General features: G+C 64.5%; 4 protein-coding genes across 4 annotated transcripts; 3 read left to right on the top strand and 1 right to left on the bottom strand.

Moving 5' to 3' along the window:
• Positions 1-780: 780 nt before the first annotated feature.
• AMSG_09965 (uncharacterized protein) lies at positions 781-5,049 on the top strand (the record flags this gene model as incomplete). The annotated part of the gene is made up of 1 exon (XM_013898541.1): positions 781-5,049. One exon carries the CDS (start codon positions 781-783, stop codon positions 5,047-5,049), a length of 4,269 nt encoding a protein of 1,422 aa, XP_013753995.1.
• A 47-nt stretch (positions 5,050-5,096) lies between these two features.
• AMSG_09964 (uncharacterized protein) lies at positions 5,097-7,628 on the bottom strand (the record flags this gene model as incomplete). The annotated part of the gene is made up of 2 exons (XM_013898540.1): positions 5,097-7,413; positions 7,554-7,628. 2 exons carry the CDS (start codon positions 7,626-7,628, stop codon positions 5,134-5,136), a joined length of 2,355 nt encoding a protein of 784 aa, XP_013753994.1. The 3' UTR covers positions 5,097-5,133.
• A 411-nt stretch (positions 7,629-8,039) lies between these two features.
• Positions 8,040-9,778, top strand: AMSG_09963 (uncharacterized protein; the record flags this gene model as incomplete). Its single annotated transcript, XM_013898539.1, has 2 exons — positions 8,040-9,137; positions 9,257-9,778. The coding sequence occupies 2 exons, from the start codon at positions 8,040-8,042 to the stop codon at positions 9,776-9,778; spliced, it is 1,620 nt and encodes a 539-aa protein (XP_013753993.1).
• A 145-nt stretch (positions 9,779-9,923) lies between these two features.
• On the top strand, positions 9,924-11,040 carry AMSG_09962 (uncharacterized protein; the record flags this gene model as incomplete). The annotated part of the gene is made up of 2 exons (XM_013898538.1): positions 9,924-9,966; positions 10,044-11,040. 2 exons carry the CDS (start codon positions 9,924-9,926, stop codon positions 10,988-10,990), a joined length of 990 nt encoding a protein of 329 aa, XP_013753992.1. The 3' UTR covers positions 10,991-11,040.
• Positions 11,041-11,123: the final 83 nt, after the last annotated feature.

The raw sequence follows: 11,123 nt of genomic DNA, 5'->3' as shown, positions 1-11,123 counted from the left end.
ATCATCAGTGTAACAAGTCGGCTACCGACGCCACCGCGTCCGTCTAACTCCATCTCGGGCCACCCACCGCCGAGCCCGATCCTGGACCCCCCCCCCCCCCCCCCTCCCCCCGTGCGCGCCTCTCTCGATGCCGTGTGGCATACCACTGCTTCCCTCCGATGGCCTGCCTCCGGCCGCCTCCGTAAACAGAGCGGCCTAGTTTGCCGCACCTCCTGCACGTGCTCATGTGTTCTCCCGCACGTCAATGCCATGACAAACGCTTGGCGTGGAATGGCACTCAACTTCGAAGAGTGAGGCTAACCCGCAATCCACAAGCTGCCGCTCACCCCCCGCCCGACTCCCCTCGCCCGACTTCCCTACCTCTTCATCCCTCCCCTACCCCTCCACAGCCGCCAACACACGACTTGACAACACCCTCGACAACATAAGCCATTGTATAGCCGTCCCCGTGACATTGTCGCCATCCACCGCATATCCACCGAACAACAACACGTCGTTTTTAAGCAACGGTTGCATCCCCGCTGGCCACACTTTAGACGGAACACCCTCCCCCCCTCCCTTCAGAGCAACACACCCGTCGCACACCACCGACACAACACCAGTTCCGCAGCAGGACATACCGCGGTCTACGACAAGTGGTCCCCTTGTCCGCCTGTTCTCGCGTGGTAGTTTGACTTTGCTCCGACCTCCCCCACCCTCTCCCTCTCCTCCTCTCCTTCGTCGTCCTTGTGACCCCTTTTTGATTGATCATTGAGGATGAAGGTGACACGTTGCAACATCATGCTCTCTGCAACCGTCACCATTATTGTCCTTGCCTCGCTGTTTGTCGGCGGCCAAGCAGGGACGCTCGCTGAAGAAAAGGTAGCCCTCGACACGCTCTTTGCTTCACTTGGCGGTCTCAGCGGCCTCTGGACCATCTCGACCGGGTGGAACACGCCCGGCCCCGATCCGTGCTCGTACCATGGCGTTACTTGCTCGACGGCCACCTCGGATGGGCTCAACCACGTGACCGCGGTCTCGCTCCCGTCCAACGGGCTCACCGGGACGCTGCCCGACACCGCGGCGGCGTGGAACCTTGTCGAGCTCAAGCGCCTTGACCTGTCCACCAACGCCATTTCGGGCTCGCTGCCAGCCGCCATCGGCTCGCTCTCGCGGCTCGAGCACCTCAACTTTGGTGTCTTCCCGATGCCCACCAGCTTCCTCACCTACCTCTTCAACCCGATGCCCGGCAATGCGCTGACCGGAACGATGCCGGCGTCGTGGGCCGGCCTCACCGCTATGAAGGAGTTTTCGCTCCAGCGCGCCGGCGAGATCACGGGCGAGCTGCCGGACCTCTCAGGCTGGACCTCGCTCCAAAAGTTTAACGTGTACAGCTGCAAGTTCTCGGGCGAGTTCCCGGTCGCCTTTCTTTCCATGCCAAGCCTCGATTTGCTCTTCCTGGGCGACAACTTGTTCACCACGCTGCCTTCCGGCCTCGCATCGACCAGCATCAAGAACTTTGTGTTTGTTAACAACGCCCTGGTTGACAAGGCCTTCCCGCAGTGGATTCCGCAGTGGACCTCGCTCGCCGACTTTCATATCGACGGCAACGGTCTCACTGGTACGCTCCCTACCGGCATGTCGAGTCTCACTGGGCTCTCGACGCTCGGCCTTTCGATGAACAAGCTCGAGGGCCCCGTTCCGTCCGAGCTCTTCGACATTCCTTTCATCACCATCATGTTCCTCCACAACAACCTGTGGACAGGCGACGTGCCGGCCGCCATCTCCACCCCTCCGTACCTGTTTTTCTTCTCGCTCTCCGAGTCTCCTCTCCTCACCGGCACCATCCCGGAACACATCGGCAACGCCAGCAGCCTCTCGCTCCTCTTCCTCAACGAGAACGCGCTCACCGGAACCGTCCCGGCCTCGTTCGGCGAACTCAAGGAGCTCACTACCATCCGGCTGGAGGTCAACCAGCTCTCCGGCACCCTTCCGGCCTCGCTCACCCACCTTGACCTCGCCGCCCAGGTCTGGCTCTACGATAACAACTTTGACGGCGCCTTTCCGCCAGGCATCGGCAACGCCACTGACCTCCGCATCTACGGCAACTCGTTTGACGGCTCGCTCGACTTTCTCTGCACCATGCCATCGCTCACCAGCCTCTCGGCCTCGCGGAACAACTTTTCCTCCGCCGGCGCGTGCCTCACCTCGTCGGCTCCGGCCGGCCTCGAGACCCTCGACCTCAGCCACAACGCGTTCAGCGGCGCTTTTCCACCCGAGCTCTCCTCGCTCACCTCTGTCAAGACCCTCGACCTCTCGTACAACGCGCTTTCCGGGCCGACCATGCCGTCATCGTACGCCAGCTTTGCCGCACTCCGCTCGCTCCGCGTCTCTCATAACGCGCTGTCCGGCGCCATGATCGACTACCTCTTCCCGCTCCGCGACCTGGCCGACCTCGGCGTCGTAGACTTTTCCGGTAACTCGATCACCGGCGACCTCCGCGGCTCGCTCTTTGTCACCGTCAACCCACCCAAGACATACTTCCGCGCTCTCTCCTCGCTCCTTGTCCACGACAACAATGTTACCGGGACTGTGCCCAAGTTCATCGGTGAGCTGCCTCTTCTCCTCGAGTTCAACGCCCGCAACAACGACCTCGAAGGCACTATCCCTTCCTCCTTTGCCACCGTCTCGTTTGTGACGCTCACCGGAAACCCGCGGATGGCTCTCGGCGACGAGCCGCTCCACTCGTGGCTCAACGCCACCTTCCCATTCATCCAGAACGAGGGCCAGCGCTTTGCCTGCCCTTCCTTCACCAACACCGACGGCTCTTCAAACATCTTTGTCGACTCGTCATACTACGGCTCGCGGTTCTGCGTCTGCGAGGTTGGTACCGCAGGCGCCAACGGGGATTGCATCGACTGCTCCAACCTCGGCACGCGCGTCATCTGTTCTGGCGGCGCAGTCGACATCTCGTACACGACTGCAAACAACCACTCTGCCGCCGTCAGCGTGCGCCCGGGTACAGTCACCATTGCGCCTGGATGGTTCCCGCTCCAGTACGGCGCCCAGGGTACCATGCCTGTCCTCGAGCGCTGTTACCAGATCCGCCTCGACGAGTCGGCGTGTAACCCCGACGCGCTCGACCCGTTTGTTTGCAAGCGTGGCTACGAGGATCGCCTCTGCTCGCGGTGCTCGACCGACTTTTACTCCAAGGGGCGCCGCTGCGATGAGTGCATCTCTGTCGTGCCCATCATCATCGCCATTGTCTACGGCTCGCTCTTCCTCGGCTGGTACCTCTACACCATCTCGGTCTCCATGCCCGGTTTTTACGCGCCGACCATCAAGTCGCTCTTTATTTTCCTCCAGACCTCAGTCGTCCTCGTCACTGAGACGCCTGTTCTCTCGTGGCCGTCCAACGTCACCGCGCTCTTTGACGGCGGCCTTTCTTGGGCCACCTTTTCCATCGGCATGCTCAACTGCCTCTCCGGCGGCGGTTCGGCCTTTACCACCAACACCATCCTCAAGATTGTGTTCATTCCGGCCGTCTTCTCGCTCACCATCTTTGCCTACCTCGTTGTCCAGGTCATCACCCGCGTCGCAGGCACCAAACTCTTCTCGCTCACCGAGTGGGAGTGGCGCTCCGGCGCTGTCCGCGTCATGCTCGCCGTCCTCAACCTCGGCTATCTGCCCATCGCCGTCGGTGTTCTCTCCACCCTCTTCTGCGCGCAGGACGACGCCCTTGGCAGGTCGTATCTCTTTGCCGCGCCTTGGATCGAGTGCACCTTTTCGTCGTCCGAGTACACCAAGCTCTTTGCACTCGGCCTCGCAGGCACCTTTATCTACGCGGCTGGTATCCCCTTTATGTTCATCGTTCTTCTCTACCACTTCCGCCACCCGAAGGACCGCATTCCTTCGCCCGAGGAGCGCCAGGGCATCCTGCCCAAGGACCATATCCTCCTCTCGCGCCACGGCACCGCCACCGACGACTGGCTCGGCTTCCTGTACTACTCGTACAAGCCCAAGTACTTTTGGTTTGAGCTCGCCATCCTCATCCGCCGCCTCTTCGTCGCCCTCATTGCCGTGCTGCCCTCGGACTCGACGCCGCTCCCGCTCTACGGCCTCCTCCTCACCCTCATTGCTGCCGTTTGCGTCCAGGTCTACGCCGAGCCGTTCCGTAACTCCAAGATCAACAAGCTCGAGGCTGTTGCCCTCGTCCAGCTCCTTATCACCTTTTCATGCGGCCTCATCTTTTCCTCCAAGACCTTTGTCAACTCGGACTCGGCCGTCCTTCCACTCGAGATTCTGCTTATTCTTTCGAACGTGCTCGTCGTGGCCCTCTTTGGCTACGCCCTGTTCTGGTTCATGAACCGCTCGTGCAACGCGTCTGCCATCTTGCCTGACGACGACGACGACGAGGTCAACCGCGAGATGCTCTCGGCACGCTCCAACCGTTCCAACCCGAACCTCGCCATCCACGCCCGCCCGCCTGTCGCCGATGTCGTCGGCTCGGTGCCCGCCACCGCTGCCGCCCGCCCGCATCCGGCCGTCCTTCCGCCACTGCACATCGCCAAGCCGCGCGCCACGCCGCCTCCTGCCGTCGCGGCCCGCAAGCAAACCTCGCACTCGCCAGAGGCCTCGTCCAACTCGTATGACGCCGGCTGCTCGTCGCCCGACCACGCCACCATCCGCAAACGTGACACCCCTTCGCCGCCCGAGGACGCCGTCCCGCCGCGCGGCCGCAAGACCTCCGGCTCGGAGCTGCCGCTCCTCTCGCGCCCGGCAGACTCGGTCGCCCGTCGCTCGCGCTCCGACAAGCGCCGCGGCTCCGCCGCCCGTCCGCCGCTCGCGCCGTCCACCCCGCCCATCAGCGGCGTTGCCCCGCGCACCTTTTCGGGCTCTTCGCTTCGCCGCAACTCGTCGTCTCGCGCCTCGTCGCGCGCCTCCTCCCGCTCCTCCTCGCGCGCCCGCCGCAACGGCTCGGGCCGCCGCAACTCGATCCGCGGCAGTGCCACCAACGGCCGTCGCAACTCTTCCTCCTTCTCGTCTATCAACGAGTCGTCCGACGAGTAGTCTGGCTTGCCAAGGCGCAACAAACACAACAACCATCTCTTCTCTCCTTCTCTGCTCCACCTTTACACTACTAACTAAGTCTCCTCAGTCGAGGGCCTCGGTAGCCGCCGCCTGGGCCTCGGCCTCCTTCTCCAGCGCAGTCCGGTGCGCCAACGGCATGCCCGTGAGGTACGCGGCGCTAAACTGCGGGCGGGCTGTCGTTCGCGCCGTACGGCTGTCGGCCTCAAGCTGTTGGGTGAACTGGGCGTGCTCGGGGTTGGAGATCGGCGCCATTCGCGGCGGCGGCATGTCGGCGACCGCCTGTGACTGCGTCTGTGCCACTGGCACTGCACCCGAGTCCAGGCTGGCGGCTGAGCTGGCGACCGGAGCAGGCGTGGTCGTGGGTGCCGAGGCCGAGGCCGAGGCCGAGGCCGACAGCGCCTGGTACGACTCGTACCTCTCACGGAGGCCGGCTTGGATGGCGGCCTCAAACGGCGCAAGCATCGGGAGGCACTGCGCGCCACCGGTGAGGAACGCGAGGTCAAAGACATGGTCGACGTCGGCGCCGCCGCCGCTGAGGTGCGGGACGAGCTTGGAGGCGAGCGCCCCGAGAAAGACAGAGACTAGCCGGTTGGCCATGTCTGCAAACGGTGTCGGCCGATCGTCAGTCGGCTCGAATGAGTCGAGGACCAGCCGCCGCAGGAAGAGCTTGAGGTACTGCTGGACGACGCCGCGGACAATCGGGGCAATCGGCGGCGCACTCGGCTTGAGCGCCACCAGCAGCGCCTGCGGCAGTGCTGTGTCATCAAGGACCGAGCCGGCGGCAAAGGCCTCCGCGAGCTCGTCCACTGCGGCCGCTGACCCACGGTGGGCCGTCGGCAGCGCGCTCTCGAACAGCTCCTTGAACCCGTGGTACATCTCCTGCAGCGAGCCCGCACCCGATGCGATCCGTGAGACCGCCATCATGTTTGCCGGCCGCGCCAGATAGTTGTTGAACATGTAGTCGGTGAGGTTGCGAGCCGGCGGCGGCCAAGGAATGTCATCGTCGTCGCCGTCGCCGCTGTTCCCGCCGCTCGTCTCGCCGGAGCCGTCTTCGGCTTCGCCTGCGTCATTGCCACCGAGCAAGCCCATAAAATCGCCCACAAGCGCGTTGACCGCTGGGTTCTCCGCGAGCGCCGCAAACGTAGGGTGCTGAGCAAGCGCACCGACCGCCGGGTGCGCGGCAATCTGCGAGAACGCATCAGCGGCGGTCGACGCCGAGTTGCCCTGTGCTGTGCCTGCGCCAAGGTTATCGAGCACCGACCGAAGGACGGTGCCAAGATCGCCAGTACCCTGTTGCTGCGAAGGAGCAGGAGCCTGAGTCGGAGTCTGTGGCTGTGCTCGCGCCGGGCTTGCGCCCTGGGCCCGAGTCTGCGACGGCGCCGCAGTTCGCTGATGGATGTGGACCCGGTGGACGGTCGGCGTGGGCGTCTGCGCAATGTTGAGGTACGCGTCCGAGCCCGAGACAGCGAGCGCGCGGCAGAGCGAAGAGAACTGGCCGTAGAGTCGCGAGACCTGCGCAAGCGAGGGTGCGAGGAGGTGGGCGAGCGTCTGCGCGTCGGCAACACGCTGCGGCGACGGATCGGCGTCAGCGGCAGCCAGCGCGGCTGAGAGCTGGCCAGTGAGGACCGAGACCCGAGCCTGGTGGCCGTTGAGCGTGGCCATGAGCTCAGAGAGGACGCGGATGGGCGACTCGGCCTCTCCAAGGGCTGGCAGCGGGCTCGACACGTTGGTCCTGGTCTCCACCGAACGCACCATGGCCTCGGTGATAGCGAGCTGCTGCTGCACGTGCTCAAGCGCCGCGCGTGCCGGCTGCGGAGGCGGACGGGCCGGAACAACCTCGGGCTGCGGAGCATGCTCGCTTGCCTGCCCAGCAGCACCGCCATGCCCACCGACATGCACCGTCTGCACCCCGTGCGGGGTAATGACGTTGGCAGAGACCCGCGCCCCGGGCACGGACGAGCCAAGTGAGGCCACTAGATTCTGCATGGCCGACTGCAGCGCGTCGATGGGGAAGCCTCCCGCAGCCGCAGCTGCAGCCGTCGGCGCTTCGTCGGCCGGTACCGTGGCGGCGGTTGCGGTCGGTGCCGCGGCAGGGGTCGGGGCCGGTGCCGTGAGAGGAGTAGCGGAGGAGGAGGCCGTGGCACCTGTGCCAGCGGTAGCTGGAGCAGGAGCAGCCGGGCGAGGCTTGGACTCGACGAGGTGGATGGTGACCTCCGGCGCGATGCCGTAAGCGGAGAGCACGGTGTCGTCCTTGAGCACCTTGCCCTTGAACAGCAGTCGCTGCGCCTCTTCGGGCGTCCCTGTCGTGACCTCCAGGGCCTTCTTCAGCTCCAGCACCGTCATCTGTGTGTGGCGGGAGAGGGTGAGAGGGAGGGAGGGGGGGGTGGGGGGAGGGGGGGAGGGGGAGGGGGGGGGGAGGGAGGGGGGGAGGGGGGGAGGGGGGGGAGGGGGGGGGGGGGGGGGCAGGGCAGGTCGCGGCGTACGTCGAGACGGACGTCCACCTCGACAGTATTGCGGGCCTTGAGGCACTTGACCTTGATGGGCACACTGTCACTCATGGCGGGAGGGGTGTGGGTGGGTATGGGGAGGGAGTGAGAGGAGGTCGGGGGGTGGGGGTGGGAGAGGTGGGGTGGGAGAGGTGGGGTGGGTGGGTGGTGAGGAGGGGGAGGGGGGGGCTTTGGTGGCTGTGGTGGCTGTGATCGCCTTCGTGATCGATCACGAGGCGGGTCCGTGGTGGGGCTGTGCCTGCCGGTTGGCGGATGGCGTCTGACGTACAAGCCAACACCAGCCCCACGGGCAGGCAGCCACCTCTCCCTACCCCCTCACCCCTCACCCCACCCCCACCCCCACCCCCTGCACCCCCACCCCCACCCCTACCCCCTCATCCCCTTAACTTCCCACGTGCAACCCACCCCGCCCACCCCCACCCCCACCCCCCCCCCCCCACCTTTCACCTTCCTCACGTACACATGGCCGCGGCGGCGTCGTCGTCGTACGGGGCCGGCCTCAAGTTCACCTGGCTGGCTGGGATGGGGCAGGTGCCCGTGGTCCAACTGCAGCTCAAGGCTACCTTCCTCTCGTCAGAGGGTCCGATGGTAGAGGCCGGGCTGGGTCAGTTTACCACGGCTACCGTCAAGTGGAGGCCGTCCGAGACCACGGCAGGCAACTTTGACATCGAGTACGGCGATGTGGTGGTCCTCGACGCAAACTCGGGCGAGCCGCTCTCCAATCCGCTGGCAGAATACACCCTCAAGTGGGAGGTCGAGGCCGACGGCAAGTTTGTTCGCTGCACAAACATCGACTCGGTCGTCGACTTTACCTCGCAACTCGCCGTCTCGCAGCAAGTGACCGGCGTGGAGGATGCTGACGAGCAGGTCTTCCTGGAAGAGTATATGGACAGCATGCGCGTCGACGCCATGTCGCACATCGAGGCCGAGGTCCGCGAGCTGTGGTCCAATCTCGCCGAGGCGTGGACTTCGCTCATTCGCGGAGGCACCGCCTCGGTCGAGCACATCGACCACTGCGGCGTGCCGTGCGCCCGCATCGGCCGCACCGTCGAGGTCGACACCCGCGACGTGGTCCAGACCGTGACCACAAAGCTCGCCACTGCGCTCGACATCATTGCTAGCTCGTCTGAAGAGGTCGGTGATCCTATGAGCATCCAGGTCCTCGTCTCATCGCTCATTGATGTTGGTGACGTGACGTGGGACGAGACCAAAGACGCTGTGGTTGAAACCGACACTCTTCGCCCGCACGTCACCTCGCACGTCAAGGAGGTGTTTGTGCCGTTCAAGGTCTTCGGCACCTCCAACTTTGAGCTCTCAGTCGAGCACACCCGCATCTTCCTCCTCTGGCCCGACATCGATCAGATTTGCACGCCCGAGTACTTTGAGTCCAAGTACGCCGAGTTCTTTACGCTCTGCAACGCAAAGTACGTGGCGTACCTGGAAAAGTACCCAGCTATTCCGCGGCTCCTCGAGTCGCGCATCAACGACGCCTTTGACCTACTCGACACCGACGCCAACGGGCGCATTGGCCAGGACGAGCTCGCAGCCGGCGCGCGCGTCGTCCGCGGTGGTACTGACCTCGACGAGGCTGCACTCATCGAGCTCATGACCGAGATCGAGCCAGCTCTGGCAGATAACCCGGCCTTTGCCCGGCCGCCTTTGACATCGGCTGGATCGAGTTCCGCCACTTTATCGTCGATCAGGCGAGCAAGAACATCACGGAGCGCTCCCAGCACCTCGATGTCTCGGTCCTCCTCGACATGCCCGTCGACGGCGAGCTCTCCAAGCTCGGCGGTAAGGCTTTCCGCAAACGCTGGCAGAAGCGCTGCTTTGTCCTCGACCGCGAAAAATCGACCCTCTCCTACTACGCCGCCCCGTCCGACGTCAAACCCAAGGGCGCCATGGATCTTCGCGACTACAAGTCGGCCGTCATCAACGAGGACCCGCCCAAGGGCGAGATCTTCTGTCTCTCCATGATCCCGCGTGAAAACTCGGATGCCAAGCAGTACGAGCTCGCCGCCGCCAGCGACTTGCTCCGTGACCGCTGGGTTCATCTCATCAACCGCGCCATCGAGCAGGCCGACCACGTCGAAGAGCGGGCAGAGATGGCCGCCTCCCTAGTCGACGCTGTCACTCGCCTCGCCTGCGGCGTCATCCAGCAAGCCACCAGTGCCCGCTACAAGAAGAAGCTCGGCAAGTAAAACTATGCTGCCGTAACCTGCCCCCCCCCCACACCCAAACCGCCCGAATGACAGCTCAACGGACATCGCCGCCTGCCGTCTCCGCTCCCCCCCCAAACACTCCACCACGCCACCCTCAACCACTCCACCCTCCCCCCCCCCATACATGTCGGGCAAACGCCGACGGACTCGTCGCAAGGGCGAAGAGGGTACGCCACCCTCCTCCCCTCCCCTCCTCTCCCCCTCCCCCCCCTCCCCCCCCCATACTCACCTCTCCACCCGACAGAATCGCCCGAGTACGCCCTTCTCAAGTCGCTGCGGAGTTCGTTCCTGGCGCATGCTGAGCGATGCGGAGCGCCGAGAGCGGCGATTGGGATTCTGGCGAGTTGGTTGCTGGAGCAGATGGAGGAGGAGACGGTCTTTGACGCTGTGGTGGTGGCCGATCAGAAGCTCGGCGGCCCGGCGACCGAAGCCCTGCTTGCGGCTCTGGTGGAGACGTACGACTTTGTTGCTCATCTGGTGCTGTGGCGGACAGAGTCGGGCTCGCAGGGCGCATCTGCCGTTGCTCGCCTCCTCCACACCTCGTCGTCGCTGGTCTCACTCGAGATGGTCGACATCGGCATGGGTGCTCGTCCCGGTGCCGATCTCGGTCGTGCCCTCCAGCTCAACGCCTCGCTGAAGAGCCTCACTCTCGACCACAATCCAGCGTTTGGTGCACAGGGCGTTGCCGGCCTTGCCACCGGTTTGCGATGGAACGAGAGCCTGACCAAGCTCTCGATGCGATTCTGCGGGCTCGATGCAGCAGCTGGCGCGGTCCTCGGCTCGAAGATCCTGCCATACGCCGGGGCACTGGCCGAGCTGGATGTGTACGGCAACGCACTGGGCGCACCGGGCATCCACGCCCTAGTCAAGGGCCTTCCGCATGCACAATGCCTCGCCACACTCAATGTCGGCGACAACGGCGCGCATCATCCTCCGCGCAAGGTCTACCGCCGCCTGGCCACCGTTCTTCCTGTTGCGCCTGCGCTCACAGCGCTCAACATTGACGGCAACCTCGTGTCGGAGGAGGGCGCGCAGCTGCTGCTTGCAGCGTTGGAGGACGCGCCTCGCATCGTCTCGTTTGACCTCACAGACCGGATCGACCATGACACCACTCTGGCATTTAAGGCACTGGAAAAGGTCCACGCCAAAGCGGCTGGCAAGAAGAAGCGCCGTCGCAAAAAGGCGGCGTGAGGGGTCGCAACCATAGCGCGCCGCTGCTATGCGCTGTCCAAAGGCCCCGCTGCCGATCGCTTGAAACGAGCCGCAGCCGGTCGTTGTCACCCCTCCCCCCCCCCCCTCGCTCTCTACGTATGTCCTGTGTCCC

Source organism: Thecamonas trahens (genome assembly GCF_000142905.1).
Source record: "Thecamonas trahens ATCC 50062 unplaced genomic scaffold supercont1.54, whole genome shotgun sequence".
NCBI lineage: Eukaryota > Apusomonadida > Apusomonadidae > Thecamonas > Thecamonas trahens.
This window is presented reverse-complemented; position numbering and strand designations above follow the sequence as displayed.